Source organism: Camelus ferus, chromosome 9 (assembly GCF_009834535.1).
Source record: "Camelus ferus isolate YT-003-E chromosome 9, BCGSAC_Cfer_1.0, whole genome shotgun sequence".
NCBI classification, from domain to species: domain Eukaryota; kingdom Metazoa; phylum Chordata; class Mammalia; order Artiodactyla; family Camelidae; genus Camelus; species Camelus ferus.
Window position 1 is genome coordinate 65366021 of NC_045704.1, and position 21122 is coordinate 65387142.

The 21122-nt window shown below is 41.6% G+C and overlaps 1 protein-coding gene across 1 annotated transcript in view; it reads left to right on the forward strand.

Moving 5' to 3' along the window:
* Positions 1-1207: 1207 nt before the first annotated feature.
* The window catches only part of BTBD8 (BTB domain containing 8), a 72706-nt gene continuing 52791 nt past the window's right edge, over positions 1208-21122 (forward strand). The window contains 4 exon segments of the mRNA XM_032487081.1: positions 1208-1513; positions 6921-7115; positions 15466-15673; positions 15675-15702. Of these exon segments, the coding sequence (XP_032342972.1) occupies positions 1365-1513; positions 6921-7115; positions 15466-15673; positions 15675-15702 (580 nt within the window). The 5' untranslated portion in view covers positions 1208-1364.

Sequence of the window (21122 nt, forward strand, 5' to 3'; positions counted from 1 at the left end):
TAAATGGTGGTTGTGAGGATTAACTGAGTTACTACATAGAAAGCAGACAGAGCAGTTTTCTCATTTAAAAGTCACTCAATAGGCCACTCTCCCTTCTCAGCAGGATGGCCCATACTCAGTCTACAGTGTGTAACTTTTACTTTGAACTGAGCACCCAAGCCCCACTCCTTGTGGCCTTTCTCTTACCTTCTGAAACAGCCTGCATTCTGTCTATGGATAGAGTATCTCTCTGAATAAATCTACCTTTACTCAAAAAAAAAAAAAAAATTAAAAATTAAAAGCCCTCAATAAATGTTAACTATTATATTATCTTTGACATTTCTCTTTTCTATAGGAATAATTAAGAATAGATTACCCATTATATTTTTCAGAATTAAAGTGTCTGAATAATTAACGTCATTATTTAAAGAAATGGCTTCTTCTCGGCCAATCTTATGATACAAGACCCATATATTTTCCAAGCAACTAGTACATATTTGTTACTTTGTGCAGAGCTTCTGAATGAAGCAGACCAACTTAGCCTTCTTCCTTTGTAAGTAATCAAATAAAAAACACCAAGACTTTTTAAATGATTTCGCTCCAGCTCTTTTCTTCATGCCAAAATATTCAAAATTCTATAGTTCATCAATCCACCCACTTCCTTGCTCAGTTAAAGGTTCTTCCCCTACAGCCTTACTTCCTTTCCACCTTCTCATAAATTTTATAGTGTTATATGCAAAGAGCTGGGATGTAACTGACATTTCTCAGCTGAAGTCCAAGAGCAGTTACACGAGCCACTCCTGGATTACAAGCGGAAGGAATCTTCCAGACGCTGCATATACCCTTTGCAGGGGAGTCAGGAGAGTTGTGACTCCTGATTTTACTAAGTCCTTCCCCGACCTCTGACACCCCGAATTCTGCTTGCCCAAAGCAAATAAGGGAGGAAGTGTGACTGGCTGCAGAAAGGTCTAGTGAACTTGTCTTTCCTGGGAAAAAAACCCGCTGACATCCCAGGAAGACAAGATGTTGAAGGGCTATATTGGTTGATTTGGACTTGGCTCTCAAAACATCTGTTAAAGTGAACAGTTAGCACAACCGGAAAGCCCAGAAGACGGTACTCGGTTACTCGGAGGGCCCGCTCGCTCCCGGGCCCTGGCGGCGGAGGGAAGCCGAGCTGCCGCGCCTGCGCACGCGCTCCCGGTCACGTGATTGCTCCCTCCCCCTCCCCCCGCGGCCGGGCGGCGCCAGGGAGCGTCCGCAGGCAGGCGGAGGCGGAGGCCTTCTCCTCAGGGGGCGGATTCGGGCCGGAGCGCCGCTTTCTGGTCGGAAACGCCCCGTCCTTCCCGCGGCGCGCGGCCGAGCCGCGGCGCTGGCCCCGGAGGCCCATGGCCGGCCGTGGGCAGCGCGGCGCCGCCCCCGCGGCACGCCCGGGGTCGCCCGCAGGCCGCGGGAGGGGGGTGCAGAGGAGGGGCCCGTGCGAGCGGCGCCGGCTGAAGGCGACGGCGTCGGAGCAGCTGAGCCGGGACCTGCTCAGGTAGGAGGCGGCGGGAACGCGGCGCTGCGGCCCTGGGGCGCCCCTCCGCGCCGGCAGCTGCGACTCCTTCTGTCTCCGCCCCTCCGCCGCCTCGGGCTGCTCGGACTGACGGACGGACGGACGGTCGCCGGCGCCTGGCGGCTCGGCGGAGGCGGGCAGGAAGCCAGAACTGCCATCGCGTCCCGCGCGCACCAGCCTCCGCCCCGGTGCCCTCGCACGGGCGGGCCGGGTCTCGACCCTGGTCGAGAAACGCACACGACTTTTTTTTTTTTTTTTTTTTTTTTTTAAGAAACTTAAGACAATTCTAAGAAAAAAGATCAAGTTAGGTAGAAAAGTGAACATCTACATAGAATGAGTGAAAAATGGGACAAATTCCTGGAGAGTTGGAGGTCTCTTTCTTCTGCGCTCTCCTTAAACAATGTAGCAGTAATGCTTACATAGAAACATTTACTGATTGCAGCCTGGCTTCCTCGCTCCTAGAACATTCTATAGCCCCCAGCAACGCCTAGCTCCCTGCGACTCAAACAAGTGGAGGGTTGTTGTGAAGGTTAACTCAGGCTATGGTGAATCCAGGAGTGTCGTCTCACTTTATAAAGCAAATGAAGCTTAGAAATACTCCCTAGCTAGTTTCCCTTTCCGCCAAGACATTGATTCTTGAACTTTAGTGTTCATCAGAATCACCTGGAGGGCTTCCATTTCCTGGGGCCCAGACCATAGTTCTGGTGGCTGGTCTGGGAGGGGCCTGAGATTTTTGCATTTCTTGCAAGGTCCCAGGTGATGGTGATGCTGCAAGTCTCTGTCATACTTTGAGAACCACTGAACATAATTTCTACTCATAACGAACATTTGTGCAGCATTCTGCATTTAAAAAGTGCTTGCTGTCGCCCACATTTAAGGCTCCAGCAGCTATAAACTGAACTTCATAAAGTTAAAAAAAAAATTCTCTTAAGTTAGGTCCATCTACCAGAGATGCTTTGTCTCTACCACTGGGGGAATTCATGGAAAAGATGGAAAAGATAACAGTGAAGTTGTTCTGTTGCTAGGGTGAATCTCTAAGGAGAAGGTGCTCCTCTTCAGTGGCTCTATTCTTCTAACTGTATTGTGAACATTGAAAGTGTCATGAATTTAAGGAAGATAATACATCTAATTTATATAAATAAAATGAGGTTAAAATTACAGCAGGTGAACAGTTTATCCTCATCCTAGCAGCAATTAAAGATAGGATCCTGAACTCCCAAGTTCTTGTTACAAGCAAAGTTTTTGTTTTGTTTTTTTAACAAGGCAACTTCATATGCTCACCCAGCCACCGTAAAAGCTATGCTAAGTTAATCTTCAAGGACAGCAATATCATTTATTGATTTATTCTACAAATATTAATGAAGAAGCTAGCTCCCACCATGTACTTAGCACTGTACTAGGTTCTGAAGAATCAAGGATTAATAAGATATGACATTGGTGTTTGTACTAACACTCTAGTGACAGAGATAATAGCCCAACAAAAGTTATGCAGACCAGGGTGATTTGGGGAAGGCTTTATAGGGTGATGCTCGAGTGATCTCCTGGGTACCGGTTAAAATTTTTAGGTAGAGATTAAGAAGGGAAAAGTCAGAGGGTGTCTAAACAAGGGGAATGGCTTTACAAGGGCATAGAGATTTGGAAGGGCTTGATTTGTTTTGAGAAAGCAAGATGTTTGGATTGTTCAAACAGCAGAAGAGACACCTCTAGGTTACCTGAGGCATTAGGGTATGTGGAGAAATGAGGACAAATAGGAAGCAGGTTCAGCAGTCAGAAAGCCAGATCTGATGTGCAGTTGGAAAGCTGGGGTACACAGCGATTGTGTGGTAAGACCTCATTGAGCAATGGACCACTATTCAAGACAGTTGTGATAAAAACACCTAATACTTATTGCCATCCTACTCTCAGCTAGACGCTGGGCTGACGTGTTTTATTTACTCCCCTGGGAGGTAAAACTTGTCGTTATTCCCACTGAACATATGAGGAAACTGAACATAAAGAAGAGGTGGTAGAGGCAGAATAAGGACCTTGTCATCTGGCTCCAGGGACATGAAAATGACTTGTCCAAGGTCACACGCCCAGACTGTGAACCCAGTCAGTCTGCCTTCTCTAAAGTATAGTAGTGATGCAAACTCGTCTCCCAATAACTTTGTTCCTTTATTTCTGCTTCTCCTTACCTGTTCCTTTTTCTTACTCTACCTTGGATTTTCTTTGGAATTATGTTAAGAGTGCGATCAGTTGGCCCTGTGTTTATTATAGAACATTTCTGCTAGAGTTCACTTGTTTAACTACCACAGTGGCTAATGGCTAACATTGGCTGAGTCCATTGTCCATTCAGATGTGGCTAAGAGCATCAGGGTCATGTGGTGCAGTTTGGTAGCTTTATTTGGGGAAGATTGTGGGTATGGCAGGCAAAATGACAGCAGATGAGGGTGAATGGATGAGACCTGACCATAGCGGCCTCTTTCTTCAGTGGTGAGTTTGGAATGTATTCTGGAGGCATTGGAAAATCGTTGGTATTTTTTTAAATAGAGGATTGACATAATTAGATCTTCAGTTGAGGAAAGAAATTGGAAAAAAGGAAACCAGCTAGGAGATTTTGTAATAGTCAAGGGATACATAACGGCAGTGAAAATGGAAAAGGTGAAAGGGATTCACAAGTGCAAATGATAGGCTTGGTGATCGATTACATGTGGAAACACAGGGAAACAGAAGCATAGAAGATGGTACTAAATCTTAGGACATCCGAAAGGGAGGAGTATGGTGAATGTTCAGGAAGCCATTTCCAGGAGACAGCTGAAAATATGTCTGGAGTTTAGGAGGGACGCTGGCACAGCAGACATAGATCAAAAGCTGGTGGCATCACCAGCACGCAGTTGTCGAAGCCAAATAGGAGAGAGATCCTAGGTTATTCCCTTCCCTTCACTGTCTACATCCGGTCACCAACTCCTGCCAATTTATTACCTAAATACATTTTAAGTGATTCCCTTGTTCTCTATCACCGCTGATCTCCCCTGGCTCAGGCTGCTACATCATTTGTTCTCTGTCACCATCCATCTCCCCTGGCTCAAGCCTGCTACATCATCCGTTTGTGTTGTGCAGTCATTTTCTCCCTTTCAATCTCATTCCCCCAATTCCTCTTCTATACAGCTAACAGGTGATGTTTTGAAAAATAAAATTGCTCACATATTGAACTATTTAGTCATTGCCCTTCAACCACAAGATAGAGTTAAGCTCTTTGCCTCTTTTTCATCTTTATCCCTGCAGCTTCGCCTGCCACTTCTCAATAGTCCGTTGACCAGTTTGCAGCTCCACCCTCAACCTGTACCTTAGTAAGGAGCATGGAGGCAGGAACTCTCTGCTACCTTGTCCTTGCTTTCCTGACCAACTCTTACTCAATGTTTAAAATTCCATTTGGTTTTCATGTCCTCTGTAAGATCTTCTCTTACGTCTGCCTCTGAGAAAAATTTACTTATTTGTCCTATTGAATATATCACACGCTTTAATTTTCAGGCCTGGCCTCCATGCTCTTCTATAAACTCCTTGAGGGCAGATACTATGTTTTAATCACCTTCATGTTCCCAGTGCTTAGTAATAGTATACGCTCAATAAATTTTTAGTGAGAACTGGGTTTAGTCTGCCATCTAAAATTCTTTAGACAGTTGAATACAGTAGTTGGCAAAGAAATAAGATGGAAAGAAGCTGGTCCTTGACATCATGAAGCCTTTGCTCCAACCTGTCCTTCCTCTAGAGTATATTATTAGATGAGCCAATAACCTCCCTTTAGTGGTCTGAGTCAGATATTGTTACTTGTAGCAGGTGCAAGATACACTGATACAAGTGGTTTTATAAAATAAAAAGCACTATATTTTCATACTGACAATTTTTTAAACACATTAACTTTTTTTGTTGTTTAACAAATACTCATGAGTATCTATTACGCACAAGGTCGATTCCCTAGTAACAGCAGTGTGGCTACCAGCTGCAATGATGCTTTATTCACTTGGGGGAGGAGTAGGGGATGGGAGGTGGTGGGCACGAGGGAGGAACAAACTGAGTACCTGTACATTTTGAGTTTTTATTAGTGTTTGAGAGACCAGTACATTTTTGCATGACTTTAACAATCACTTATGAAAGTAATTTATTGATGAAAATATTGACTAAAATGCATCTGTTTGCTCATTGTTTCTGATGATCTGAAAGCTTTGTGCTCTGAAGCATCTGTTTTGTTTAGGGTAAAACACAACAAACTCCACAAAGTAGATACTGAGCTCTTGCTATGTGCTGAAGATAACAAGTTTTGCCTTTGGGGTGTTCTTGTCTGGTAGGGAGAAAGATACATAAAAATAATAATGATGCAATGGCAGAAATGCAGTAATGGAAGTATGTACCGAGGGATCAGAGGAAGGAGCCATTAACTTGGTCTTGGGGGACAGAGTGTAGTGGCAACATTCTGAGCTTTCGCTGTAATGGATATCTTTATCCATGCTCAGAACTCCTACAGAGTACTAGTGTGATTACCAGTTGTACCCTGCGATACAGAAGTCCTCTGAGAATACATACCTTGCTGATGATAATGTTTTACTGCTATGAAGTACTGTTTAGTATTTACAGAGTATAGATACATAGTTACCACACAGAAAAAAGGATTACGACAGTTTCTATTAGGATGCTGATTTCTGTTCTTCCATCACTTCACGTGTGGGCTTTACTGTACTATGTCTGCACATTAGTAAAGGGGTCTGCATGGGCTCCCCACATGAGCCATCACTTTAATAATAGAATAGAGCATGGTAAGCTCTGTTTGGGGGAGGGGGATGGAAAAGGGCTTAAATGTCACATTCTTGACAGCCAGGCTTGCATTTCAGACTTGGTATTTAATAGTAGTCGAAACAAAATGTACCAGTTTCTAGACTGGATTGTCTATTGTCATATCTGGTTTGCCGATGTTGACTATTTACTTTTCTTTCTTCAATTTTAGTAAGATTTTAAAAAATTGATTCAGTAGTCAGTGATCATATTACTTTGTGTTCTCTTTCCAAATAAATCTAAAGTACGTACATTTTAAAGGAAGGTCAACATAAGTAGCAGAAGATAAACTTTATTATTAGAAAGAGTTAAAATGAAAAGATATTTTTTGAAAAAGTAGTCTCTTAGTGTAATTACCTTTGTTTTCATTATAAATTTTAGAATATTGCATTCTAAGCCAATATTAAACAGGTGCTTTGGAATGAACTGAGAACAAACTCATTTTCATATTAATTTATTTTTATTTTATTACCTCTGTATTTATTAGTTCATGTTACTTTTAAAACTTATTTTATAAAAATGAGTGTATTGTGTATTTCTAAGAATCACTAATTAAACTACGGTTCCTTTTTATTCCTTATAGGCTTCTAAGAGAAGAAGTCCATACAGATGTTACTTTCTCTGTAGGATGTGCTTTGTTCAAAGCACACAAAGCAATCCTTTTAGCAAGGGTTCCCAATTTCTACTTTCATACAATTGGACGGATGAATAACATAACAAATCATGAACCTGTTGTTGTGGAGAACTTTGAAGCTTCAGAATTTAGAACATTTTTACAGTAAGTGATTTCTTTATTGTTTTTCTCTTATATTTAAATCTAGTATGTAATTGTTTATTTTTTAAACTTATATGTGTGTGTGTTTATTTCATGTATTTTCATGTCTCTTTTGTAACCTCAGAAACCCAATCTTTTAAATTCCATATTATCTTAGTAATTAGTGATAGTGGAGGCTGAGTGTTGGTATTAGGGTATCAGAGGCTCAGTATTACGAGAGGCTGATTTCTGACTTCAGCTGATCCTGAGAGAGGAAATGGTGTGCCCTCCAGTGATCTGAATGAACTGCTCTCTCCTGTGGTTTCTCCGCACTGGCACCACTGCCATGTTGAGTTGGGCAGTTTTCTGTTGGGGTGAGGGGCTGTGCTGTGCATTTCAGGAGGTTTGGCGGCAGCATCCCTGGCCTCCAGCCCCGAGGTGTCAGTGACACTTCTCCCTGGCCTTCCCGAGGGCCCCACCTCCGAGCTGTAACAACCACAGTGTCTCCAGACGTTGCCAAACGTCCTCTGGAGGGTAAAATAGCCCCCTGTTGAAAACCATTGCTATATACTGACTTCTGTATTATTGGTATGCAAAGCTTTAAATAAATTATGTATGTTTATAAAAATATGAGATTGTAACTTTTTATTCTCATGGCTTGTATGTGGTCCAAATTTTTGACTAGGACATCCACTGAACTTGTTAGTAATTTGAGGGACTCATGTTTGGTGACTTAGAGAATTGTCATTGGCTAAATAATGGGAGAGACTAGTTTAGATTGATCCCTATTCTAATTGAACAGAATTCCATTTAAATGCTTTATTGTTATCTGCACAAATGCATAATTATTTGACACTCATTTTTTGCTAAATGTATCCAGGAGGGAAGTACTTTCTAATGTAGTTCCTTAAAATTATATTTCTTTTTTAAAAAACCGATTTAAATGGCGTTAGAGAGGTCTTTACCACTTTAGAATTTAGGAACATGGACCCTAGGGCTAGAACACGTGGATTCAAGTTCCCTGCCCTTCCCTTGGGTAGCTGTGTGCCTCAGACTTCGTCCCTCTGTGTCTGGAGTTTCCTCATATGTAAAACGCCTGGCACAGAAAAAAACACCATGAAAATTGTTAGCTGAGATTTTTTTGTTTGTAAATCTTGAAGTGCTTATTTATTTGTATTTCATTTCTGTAATTTAAATCCTGCGCTCGCGTAGTTTCTTACCTTTCTCCAGTATTGTTCTAAAGACATTTTAGTGATCTTCTGTCACACCACTCATCACACACACTTATTCAGCAGGTCTTTATTCTGTCCTGCTATGGGCAGAGCCCCGTGTGAAGGGCTGGGTATGTGCTGGCCAGTGATCCTGATTTCAGTGTTTCATGATGCTAAGTAAATGTAGAACTAAGTTTTGAAGCCAGTACTGGCAGTGATCTCATTGTATAGTACTACAAATTTGCCAATTACCAGTTTTTAAAAAATCTTTATTAAGATATAATTCACATATCCCAGATACAATTTACCCACTTAAAGGATTCAATCCAGTGGTTTTAGTGTTTACACAGGGTTATACAACCACAATTTAATTTTAGAGCATTTACAACACCCCCAAAAGAAATCCCATACCCATTAGTTGTTGCTCTGCGTTCCCTCACCACCCCCCGCCCTAGGCAACATTAATCTACTCTCCGTGTCTGTTCTGGACCTCTCACATAAATGGAATCATGCAGTTTGCGGTCTTCTGTGACTGGCTTATTTCACTAAACGTAATGTTTTCAAGGCTCATCCATGTTGCCGCACGTTTCAGTACTTCATTTCTTCTTGTTGCCGAATCATATTCCATTGTATGGCAGTGTCACATTTTGTTTATCTGTTCATCAGCTGATGGATAATTACGTTGATTCCACTGTGGGGTATAACGACTAATGCTGCTGTGAACATTCCTATACACATTTTTATGTGAGTCTGTTTTCAGTTCTCTGGGATATACACCTAGGAGTGGAATTGCTGGATCATATATGGTGATTCTGTGTTTAACTTTTTGAGGAACTGCCAGACTCTCTCCAAAGATGCTGTACCATTTTACATTCCTACCAGCAATATAGGAGGGTTTCAGTTTCTCCTCATCTCATAACAATTGCTATTATCCTGTCTTTTATTAGAGCCATCCTAGTGAGAGCAAAGTGGTATCTCGTGCTTCATTGTGCTTCATTGTGCTTCGCTGATGGCTAATGGTTTAGGCATATTTTCATGTGCTGCTTTGTTATTTATGTATCTGCTTTGGAGAACTGCCTATTCATGTTCTTTGTCCATTTTTCCATTGGATTATTTATCTTATGCCATTGAGTTATAAAAGATCTTTATGTATTCTGGATTATTAGGCTCTTATCAGACAGATGGTTTGCAAATATTTCCTTCCATTCAGTAGGTTGTCTTCACTTTCTTGATGGTATCATTTATAATACAAAAGTTTCAGATTTTGATGTAGCCTAGTTAATCTAACTTTCTCTTGTCACTTGTGGTTTTGTATTATAGATAAGAAACCATTGCCTAATCTAGGGTCATGAAGATTTATTCTTATACTTTCTTCTATGGATTTTTTGGGTTTATGCTTATTTAGGTCTGTGATCCATTTTGAGTTAATTTTTTATGGAAATATAGTCAGTTTACAATGTATTAATTTCTGGTGTACAGCATGTTTTAGTCATACATGTACATACATGTTCTTTTCATATTCTTTTTCATTATAGGTTACTAGAAGATATTGAATACAGTTCCCCATGCTGTACAGTAGAAACTTGTTGTTTAATCTATTTTATATATGGTAGTTAGTATCTGCAGATTTCAAACTCCCAATTTATCTTTGCCCACCCCCTTTCCCCACTGGTAACCATAAGTTTATTTTCCGTTTGTGAGTCTGTTTCTGTTTTGTAAATAAGTTCATTTGTCTTTTTTTTTTTTTTAAGATTCCACATATAAGTGATATCATACGGTATTTTTCTTTCTCTTTCTGGCTTAACTTCACTTAGAATGATAATCTCCAGGTCCATCCATGTTGCTGCAGATGGCATTATTTTATTATTTTTTATGGCTGATTAGTATTCCGTTGTGTAAATGTACCACAGCTTCTTCATCCAGTCATCTGTTGATGGACATTTAGGTTGTTTCCATGTCTTGGTTATTGTAAATTGTGCTGCTATGAACATTGGGGTGCATGTATCATTTTGAATTAGAGTTCCCTCCAGATATATGCCCAGGAGTGGGATTGCTGGATCATATGGTAAGTTTATTTTTAGTCTTTTCAGGAATCTTCATACTGTTTTCCGTAACGGCTGCACCAAACTGCATTCCCACCAACAGTGTAAGAGGGTTGCCTTTTCTCCACACCCTCTCTAGCATTTATTGCTTGTGGACTTTTAAATGATGGCCATTCTGACAGGTGTGAGGTGATACCTCATTGTAGTTTTGATTTGCATTTCTCTGATAATTAGTGATACTGAGCATTTTTTCATGTGCCTGTTGACCGTTTGTATATCTTCACTGGAGAATTGCTTGTTTAGGTCTTCTGCCCATTTTTGGATTGGGGTGTTTATTTTTTGTTATTAAATTGTATGAGCTGTTTGTGTATTCTTTAGATTAAGCCCTTGTCAGTTGCATCATTTGCAAATATTTTCCATTTTGAGTTAATTTTTGTGTATAGTAAGGAGTGGGACCAACTTTAGTCTTTTGTGTATGAATATCTAGTTGTCCCAGCACTGTTTTTGAAGAGACTATTCTTTCCCCGTTGGATTGTCTGTATATCCTTGTTGAAAGTCAGTTGCCTACTGCTATGGACTGAATTGTTTCCCCTCAAGATTAGTATGTTGAAGCTCTGCCCGCTAATGTGATGGAATTTGGAGATTGTGCCTTTGGGAGGTAAATTAGGTTTGGACGGGATCTCATGGTGCAAATAATGCCCTTATAAGAAGAGACACCAGTGGGGAGGGGATGTAGCTCGGTGGTAGAGTGCATGCTTAGCATACGTGAGGTCCCAGGTTCAGTCCCCAGTATCTGCATTAAAAAAAAGAAAAGGAAACAGTTCAACTAGAAGAGATACCGGAGAGCTTGTTCTCTCTCTCTCTGCCATGTGAGAATACAGTGAGAAGGTGAGGACTGCAGGCCATGAGGAGACTTCTTGCCAGACCCCGCCACGGTGGCAGCCTGGTTTTAGACCCTGGCTTCTCTGGCCTTGAGGACGGCAGGAAATGAACTTGTGCTGCTTCAGCGACCAGTCTGTGGCTTTTGTTACGGCAGCCCGAGCTGCCTAATACACATGTGAACACTAAGGTTTATTTCCGGTCTCTCAGTTCGATTCCATATCTGTATGTCTGTCCTTAATGCCAGTGCCGATGGCCTATTTGACTTTGATGAGAAATCACAGTTGGATTTTTGTGTTTCTGTGCCCTGAATTGTCAGTGTTTTTTAGGTGCCAGTCTTTAGTTATTTGCTGACTTACTTTTTGCCCATATTCAAAACCATGTTGACTTTGGTGCAGGAAATTCTTTTGGGGTAATTAAATTATTTGGCATATTTTTCTTCATTTTATGCTCTGACAGTTGCTTGATCGCTTTGTTTTTATTATTTCAGAGTTTCTTTTATGAAGCTCCAATAAGTATAAATAGAAATTTGACTAACCTTGGCTTCCTCTGTGTATAAGAACAGTATGACATACTGTGATTTAAATAGATACTGTGAGTGCAGTTTAGAAAATCGTTATCATTTCCCAGTATAGATCATAGGTTCGTCATTGAGTTCCAACAGTCAATTTTGAAACGCATACTTTTGTGTTTTGTGTAGGTGGTGTTGTGGCCTTGTCGTAAGAGTAGGCTCTGTAGTCAAGCCAGGCCTGCCACTTCTACCCGTGCGAACTCGGACTAATCCCTTACCATTCGTCTTCTTACCTGAAAAATGGACATAATAGCAACATCTACCTCATAGGACTGTTGCGAGGGTTAATGAAATGCTTTTAAAGCACTCAGCACAGTGACCTGGCATATGTAAGCACTGAGTACATTTTAATAAGTATTATTCGTAGTAGCAGCCCAGTGAAGTCATGCATTTCTTCAGCTATTGAATACATGTTCAGAAGAAGATGCTTTGGATAGGTCAAATTTTTATATATTAGAGAAAGGGAAAAATTATATTAATGCCATCACTAAAAGTGTTAGGAAAAACGATTGACTAGGAGACAGTGTCGGGAAGCGGAGGGAGCGCTGGACTTGGCGACAGCAAGGCAGAGAGAGGTCTGCCTGCTGGCTGAGCACTGTCTTGTCTTATGGTTTCTTGGAGCCTCAGCTGTCTCAGAGTGAGAACAAAGCAGTTGGAGTAGATGGCTTTGTGCTTCCGGGCACTTCTCAGTGCTGTTTTAAGCCCTCAGTCGCGCTCTGCTTTGTGTTAGGTTAGTTAGTACGTCTGTGGTTATGCAAGCTCCTTGTGATTAGATCATCTCACTGATGTGAGCGTTCCCAGTGGTGTGTCGTCTCATGTCCTGTGTATGGAAAGTGCTTGTGACATACCCCTCCCCTTTTTAGAGCAGATTGTATTGAAATTCGTCTATGTTAATATAAAGTATAAAAGGATTATAACATAAGATATTGGGATTAGTAAAAATTCTGATGGAGTTTTGGTTTTACTGTATAAAATTCAGTCATTGTAAGTGTCTTCAACACACATCCTTTTTAAGTAACCAATAAAGATTTTGAAATATTCTGTTAGATTGCTACTTACTGTAGGGTGTTTTGCTATGTACTTGAGTTAGAGTAGGAAATACAGTCTTTGAAAAAATTTTTATATACAGGGACTTTAGATACGGCTCAGGAAGTGATGCGTAGGGCAAGGTTTGTGGGAAAGGGTGTGAAGCTTCCATCCATTCTCTGGGTTCACTACTGCTCCAGTACCTCCACATGTTCACCAACCTAGAGGCTTATTAAACCCTATCTTTTAGGGTTTTCATGGAGGCTTCATTACGTAGTTGTGAGTTATTAAATCATTATTTGTTGATGATTAATTCAACCTCTCCCCTCTGCAGAGGTGGGGGAGAGCTGAAAGTTCCAACCTTCTAACCACTTGGTTGATTCCCCTAGTAACCAGCCCCCATCCTTAGGTGCTTTCTAAAAGTCACCGACCTCACTAATGTAAACTGTGGTCTGGTTGAAAGGGGCTTGTTACAAACAGCAAAAGACACCCATTTCACCTTATCCTTCTGGAGCTATTTGAGGGCCTGGGAGCAAAACTAAGTACTGTATGAAAAGATGTCCTATAGCTTTTACATGGGAAATTATAAGGGTTTTAGGAGCTATGTGCTGAGAACAGTGGGCAAAGACCCAATATACAGTTCACTTTATGAATAACAATATCACAACACCCTTGTCAAAAATCAGTTGCCCTTACGCGTATATTCTAGACACTCAGTTCTCTTCCGCTGATCTGTATGTCTGTCCTTATGCCAGTACCACACAGTGTTGATGACTTCAGCTTCATAGGAGGCTTAGAATTTGGGAAGTGTGAATCCTCCAACTCTGTTTTTTCTAAAGATTGTTTTGGCTATTCCGGGTTCCTTGCGTTTCGATTTGAATTTGAGATTGGCTTACCAGTTTCTATGGAAAAGGAGCCAAGTTTTGGTAGGTGCTGCACTGAGTCTGTAGATTAATTCAGAGTATTGCTGTTTTAACAACAGTAAGTCATCTGTAATGTGTTTCCAGTTATTTAATTGCTTTTGTTTTGTAGCTTTCAGCATGCAGTCTTGTACTTTTTGTGAATACATTCCTAAGTATTTTATTTTCTTGACGCTGTTGTAAATTGAGTTATTTTCTAATTTCGTTTTGGATTGTTCCTTGCTAGTGTGTAGAAACAGAATTGAGTTTTGCACACTGATTTTGTATTTTGCAACCTTGCAGAACTTGTTTAGCAAATTGTTTTAGGGTGCATTTCCAGGGATTTTCTGTATACAAGTTTGTCATTTGTAAATGAAGATAGCTTAACTTATTCCTTTCCAATCTAGCTTATTTCTTTTTCTTGCTTAATTGCCCTGCCTAGAACCTCCAGTTAAATGTTGACTAGAAGTGGTAAGAGCAGACAGACGTCCTTGGTGATCTTAGGAGGAAAGCTTCCAGTCTTTCACTGTGAAGTGTAATGTTAGCTGTGGGTTTTTCACAGAGATCCTTTGTCAGACTGAGGATGCTTCCCTCTCTTCCTACTTGGTTGAGCGCTTTATTATGACAGGGTGCTGGATTTTGTCAGATGCTTTTTCTGCATTGATTAAGATGATCATGTGGGTTTTCTCTTATTGACATTGGTGTCTTAGTCCATTCGGGCTGCTATGACAAAACACTGCAGACTGAGTGGCTTATAAACCACAGAAATCTATTTCTCATGGGTCTGGAGCTGGAAGTCAAAGGTCAGAGTGCCAGCATGGCAGGGTTCTGGTGAAGGCCCTGTTCTAGGTCGCAGACTGCTGACCTCTCACTGTTCCCGCACACGGTGGGAGGAGGAGAGGGATCTCTTTGGAGCTTCTTTTCGTAAGGGCACTAATCCAACTCATGAGGGCTTCACCCGAGCACCTCTCAAAGGTCTCCACCTGCTAATACCATCACATTGGGCATTAGATTTCAACATATGAATTTTGAGGGGATACAAACATTCAGACTATAGCATATGGTACATCATAACATTGATTTTCATTTGTTTAAATACCCTTGAATTCATGAAATAAAGCCCAGTTGGTCATGGTGTATAATTATTATATGTTACTGGATTCCTTTGCTATTATTTTGTTGAGGATTTTTCCTCTATATTAATAAGGAATATTGGTCTGTGTTTTCTTTTCTTGTGATGTCTTGTCTGCTTTTGTATCAGGATAATACTCATCTCAGAGAATGAGCTGAAAAGCATCCATCTTCTATTATTTGGAAAAGTTTGTGAAGGGTTTGCATTAATTCTTTAAACATTTAGTAGAGTTCACCAATGAAACCACGTGGTCCTGAGTTTTTCTTTGTGGGAAGTTTTTGATTACTAATTCAATCTCTTCTCTTGAATTTATCTATTTAGATACTCTGTTTCTTCTGAGATCAAGTTTGGTAGTGTGTATCCTTCCTAAGAATTGTCCATTTCATTTAGGTTATCTAATTTGTTGCCATTATATATTCATTTTTCACATTAAAATTATTTATAGACTGCTTTTCAAACTTTCTGCCATTTTAGATTGCCCTTTCTCCAGTTAGTCCAGATTAAAAAGGGTTTAAAACTATGTAGCTATTACATATGAAAGCAGCATGTTGGGAAAGTAGCTTTTAAGAATCACCTACGTTATTTTTATTAATATTTTACATTTTGACTTTTAGGATTGTGTACTCATCAAGCAGAAACATAAAAAACTATGAAGAGGAAATTCTTAGGGAAAAGATACTGGAGAGTGGAGTACCACAAAAGAAATGTGACTTCAGTATTGGAAAGTGTACTGACAATGATGGAAGGTCATCTGTAGAGTTCTTAGGTAAAAGATCATCGGATTGTTCCCTGCTGAAGCATGAAATTCCAGAAGATATCAGCCGACAAAGAAGACAATTTAACTTCCACTGGTGAGGTATTTTTTTGTGGATTTTTATGAAATTTTATAGCCCTGATACAATTAGAGAAAAACATACTTCAAAATTCAACTCTAATGATCATTTTTTATAAGTAAATGAAATAAAAGTAAGTGAAAGTCAAGTGTAAAAAAATAAATGAAAGTAAATAATTTATGGGTAAATGGAGATAATGACATGGTGAACTCCCAGCTCTCCTGAGCAAGCAGAGATGGGGTTGTTATTAATAAACACACTCATAATCCACAGTTCTCCTTTGAGCCTCCATGTGTTGTCATCCTTACTGTAATCTACACCAGTGAAAGCTTCGGCAGACTATAGAATCAATTCTGTTATAACACCGTTTGTGCATTCCTTAAGAAACACCATGCAACACAAAAATCACCATTACATTTTGTCATGATACAAATTACTGAAACTTTTGTCATGACACATTTTAAAATGACAGGAACCTAATAAAAATGTTAGGTAGCATAGTTTTACCCATGTTAAATGGTTCAGAAACGACTTAAATACTACAATAAATATGACCTCTAGCTTGTCTGTAGAAGTGGATGTCAGAGGGTTGCGGCCTGTGAGTTGCTGTGAACTGGGGGAAGAAGGATGTTGGGGATATAGATATAGTCGTTGTTCTAACAGGAGACTCCAGGCCCTGGGATCAGAGAATGGGCTGTTCATTACTCACAGAGCATCTCAGCACCGGTTCCCAACCCCCAGGACCCCACAAGGCTGTGTGGAGAGGGCCTGATGTTCACCACTCTGCAGGTTGCACCACAGGAGAGGGACAGCAACCTTGTGGGACTTTGATAGGCCCAGATCTGCCCATTCTCCTCTGCAGAGAGAGAGAGAAACCTTTACTTAGGAAGGTAAATAAGTCTTCTCGGTAGCTTCACTGCCTGGAAGGTAAGGAAATGGTTTTAAGGGGAGGATAGTCTCTGAATCTTTCTGGAGCATCACATTATCTCTAACTTCCAAGGCATGTTTGTTGTTTAATTATCCTTTATTCAAATTTGCCAGTGTTCTGCTCAGAAAGGCCAGACTATACGGAAACACAAAAATATTCACAGAAAATGGTCTCCCAGCAGTTGCTGTGTGAAACCGGATGGAAATTTGTAGCACCAGAAATGTGGAGGAGGGGTGACCTGAGGTGTCTGGTAGATGTTTTAGGTGTCTGTGTATGTTTTGTGTATTCGCACATGGCTCAGTTCAGCTGGGTGCAGGGTTTTGCACTGACCTAGAATTTTTCGTGGATTAAATTGCACCTGAGCAAAAAAAAAAAAAAAAAAAAAAACACCTACTATGCTCAGATTATTCCCTAATAGATCAGTTGTGTTGGTTCAAACTCATGTGTTCAAAACAGTTGTTGTAGTAGAGTGGAATGTATGTGAAGGTATCTGTTAACTGAAGAATTTTATTACTGATGGTTAGTTTAACAACAGTAAAAACAAATGCACTGATTTAAGCTCAGTTAGTTTCTTTTATGCATGTTCACCATATTGTGTTGTGGCAAGTGTGGGAATAAATAAATGCATGCCTGTTCTAGGCGTGAGGTAGATCTCTTTGTATTTTTATCTCATTAGTTTCAACCCTCAGAAGTGAGTGGTTACAGACTGACTTTCCAGATGAGGACTCTGAGACTCAGGGAGGCCACATGGAGAGAGCAGTGGGCACAGCTGGTGTTTGGTCCCCGTCTTCCCAGCCTCCGGGCGCCGCCACGGTCCACGGCAGCCCGCTAAGTGGTGCAGCGAGCGTGAGTGTGAGTGGAAAGAGCCCGTTTGCCCCTCAGCACCTCACTGTCACCCACCTCCCCGTTACTGCCTGGAGGCCCCCCTTGCTGACCAGTTTAACAGCACTTGTTTGTCCACATCTTATTCCTCCTTCGCAGTCTCGCACGTTGTCAGCGCCGCCCTCCTTCAAACTTCGTGTCTCTGACACTGTGCTCTCTGGATTTCCCCTCTTGGCCATCCTCAGTCTTCTTCACTGGCACATCGTCATTCTGCCCCTGAAGTGATTGTTATTCTCCAGTTTTTTTGAGTTTCATATCCAAACACTGACACGTCTGTCTAAATATACCTTAAGTATCTCGATATTTAACCTGTCCCCCTGGTGACTTAATCACCTCCCAACCTGCCCTTTTCTTGAATTCTCTATCAGTGTGAATTCATATTACCGTCTTTCTACTCACTTACTTTTTCACCCTTCATCTGATTCGCGATTGTGTCTGTTGACTTACCTCCTACATGTTCTGAAATACGTCTCTCTTTGTCCTCCTGCTGTTTTTTTATTTCAGGACTTTTCTGTTTTCCTTGAGAACTTGCACCCCAGCTGGTCACCAGGACCTGCTGTTGTGCCGCCGTCCATTGATGTCGCACAGGACAATGTTTGTTAAGTGCAAGTCTGATCACAGCACTTCCCTTATTAAAATTCCTCACTAGTCTCACACAGCCTTAACGTAAACCTCGAATTCTCCCTCACGGTGTCGGGATTTTGTGAGCTGGCTCCTGCCCAGAACTCTGCTGCCTCTTGTCTTCACAACCACTATACCCACCCTGAGCTCTACTCTTACTGAATTACTTGGCATTTTCCCCCAAAAGAACTGTATTTTGTCACCTCTGTGCTTTTGCATTTGCTGTTTGCTCCCGAAATGCCATTCTAATCATTCATCACATTACTTAAGTAACAACTTTGTGCCAGTTTTGAAGACTTGATGCTGAACAGCGCAGACAGTGCTCCTGTCCTGCAGGTAGTAGGAGATATAGTCAGCTAGACTGGGTTATGTACCAGTGTGGGGAGGACACAGCAGGCACATGGAACCTAGACGTTGGCCTCCAGCGAATGCTACAGGGAGGGAGTGACGGAGGAAGTGATGTCTGAATTGAATCCGAAGAAAAAGCATGAACTAACCAGACATAAAGAATTTAGGGGAGAGGTGTTCCAGGCAAAAGAAACAACGTGCCCAGAGGCAAGGAGAACCAAGCACAGAGCAAATTTGGAAAACCAGAAATGGTTTGTTGTAGGGTGGAGATGGGGGCAGGGACGGTCACTGTAAGAGATGAGCCTGGAGATAGAAGCATAAGGCAGATCGTCAAGAGCCTTATATAAAGGATGGCCTTATATTTTGCTGTCCAAAGTGGGATTCCTTTGAGAGGGTGAAAGGTGGAAGATGATTATTGCTGCTAATAATTGTTCTGGGGCCGCAGGCAGTAATCGCACCGTCTGTCCCAGGCAGACCAGAAGTGGTCGCCTTACTCATCAGCTATTGTAAGGAGTTGAAGTGACACTGCTTTGCAGGCTTAAGGAGTATGAACAGAGCACATTTAAGGTAGAGTGAAAAGATGACTTCAGGTTGGGGAACATTAACTTCTGGGTTTCTGTGATTGTGTTTTTTTTTCCTGGTACCACTTCTGTTACCAAACGTGTGTGACTTTTTCCATATATCAGCCAATTCTCCCAACACCAACTAGGCATCCAGCAATTCAGTTCTGACACTGACTGTCCAGAGTTAGCTCAGACCCCCGCAGGTTAAGGGCTTAGTCCCACCGGACTGGCCCCACTTCAGATGCGAACCACAGATGGGGTGCCTCGGCCACTGCAGGGGAGGAGAGGGTTCCTCCCACCCTCCTCGGTTCTGTAACTGGCTGAGGAATTAAACTGGAATAAGATAGATTAACAGGAGTTGGGGGATGGCAGGTGGGAGGGGGCAAGTTTTCAGTACTTACTTTTGTACCAGGAGTTTCACAAAGAAATGAGATCAAGAAGAGACCAGATGCTTGAGGCTTTCATGTCATCTTAGGCTAAATGAAAGAAAGGGCTTTGGGGCTGCCAGGTGGTGGAGGCAAGCTGTGGGAAGGCGAGGGGGAAGATGTGTGGTGAATGCGGGTTGTCTTGTTATGCGGAGTCAAGTGATGAGAGTAGGTTCCTCCTGGTAGGGAGAAGTCTTTACAAATGGAAATTTCCTTTACAAAAAGGAAAATTTGTACTTTTATTTTTAGGCAGTTGAGGGGATGTAAATAGCTTTTCCTGCATCTGCTTGTTCTCAGTTACCTTTAACTCAAAATAGTCCTTATGCCAAAGTGGCATGTTTTGGGGTGACATATTCTGGTCTCCTTTACTACCCACACTTGTGTCCAGTGACTACAAATTCAGGTGTCTCCATGACCCCTCCTCCAAGGTTCAGTTATTTGCTATAATGACTCACAGAACTCAGGAAAACATTTCACTTGCGTTTACCTATGTATTATAAAAGATATAACTCAGAAACAGCCAAATGGAAAAGACGCGTAGGGTGAGGTGGGGGGAGGGGTGGTGTACAGAACATGACCTCTCAGGGTGCACCATCTTCCCAGCGTGTCAGTGTGTTCACCAACCCGGTAGCTCCCTGAATCTTACTGTTCAAGTGTTTTTATAACTCAATGTGTAGCCCCCTTTCCCACCCTAGAGGTGGGGCGTGGGTAGGGCTGGAAGTTCCCGCAGTCTAATCACATGTTTGTCCTTTCTGGTGACCAGCCTCCATCATGAAGCTGTTTAGGAACCCTGCTAAGTCACCTCATTAGCATCAAGTCAGGTATGGTGGGAAAAGACTTGTTATGAATACTGAAAGAATCCAACTGCATAATTCAGGAAATTTCAAGAGTTTGAGGAGCTCTGCGCCAGGAACAGGGAAGAAGGACCACACTGTGATGTATTCAGGTTCAGGAAGCCACGTGAGTGCGTAAATGGGAGCTGGCATAGGTGACTGTCTCTCAGATTAAGCTGGTTTCATTTTGAAAAGTTTCTCGATTTTCCCTTTGTGTCAAAGATTATACTCTTGATATTTGAATCACCAAAATGAAGACTGTTTCTCCTGAATATTTCCCATCAGTTTATGAGCTTTAAGGCTCCTATAGGACTATCTAGAAGTTGTAGGATCTCTCTCCTTCCCCTGCTTTATTCCGGTTGAAGTTTTATGTTTTTCTTTCAAAAATCTTTATTATGTGGTATTTGATACATTAATTTAATCAACGCATATTTACTGAGGACCTATGTGTCAGGACTATTCTAGGTCTAAGGGATACTTCAGTGACTAAAATGGACTTCCAGCCCTTTTGGAGCTTAGATTCTAGTTAGAGAAGATAAGGTGGGGGTGGAGGTAGACAATAAACACAGTAAAGAAGGTAGAAGGTGACATACTATGGAAAAAACAGGACAGAGAAGGGGGATTGGGAGCCTAGTGGTGGGAGCTGCAGTGTTAGATGAGAGATGGGGTCAGCCTCATTGAAAAGGTGATGTTTAAAGAAAGATTTGAATACAGAGGGCTGTTAGCCAAGTGGCTATCTGGGGGATGAGTGTTCAAGGCAGAAGAAAGCGCAGCGCGTTCCTCACGTGGGGACTTAACTTGCCATCTGGAGGAGTGGGAGACAGCTCAGCGTGGAAGG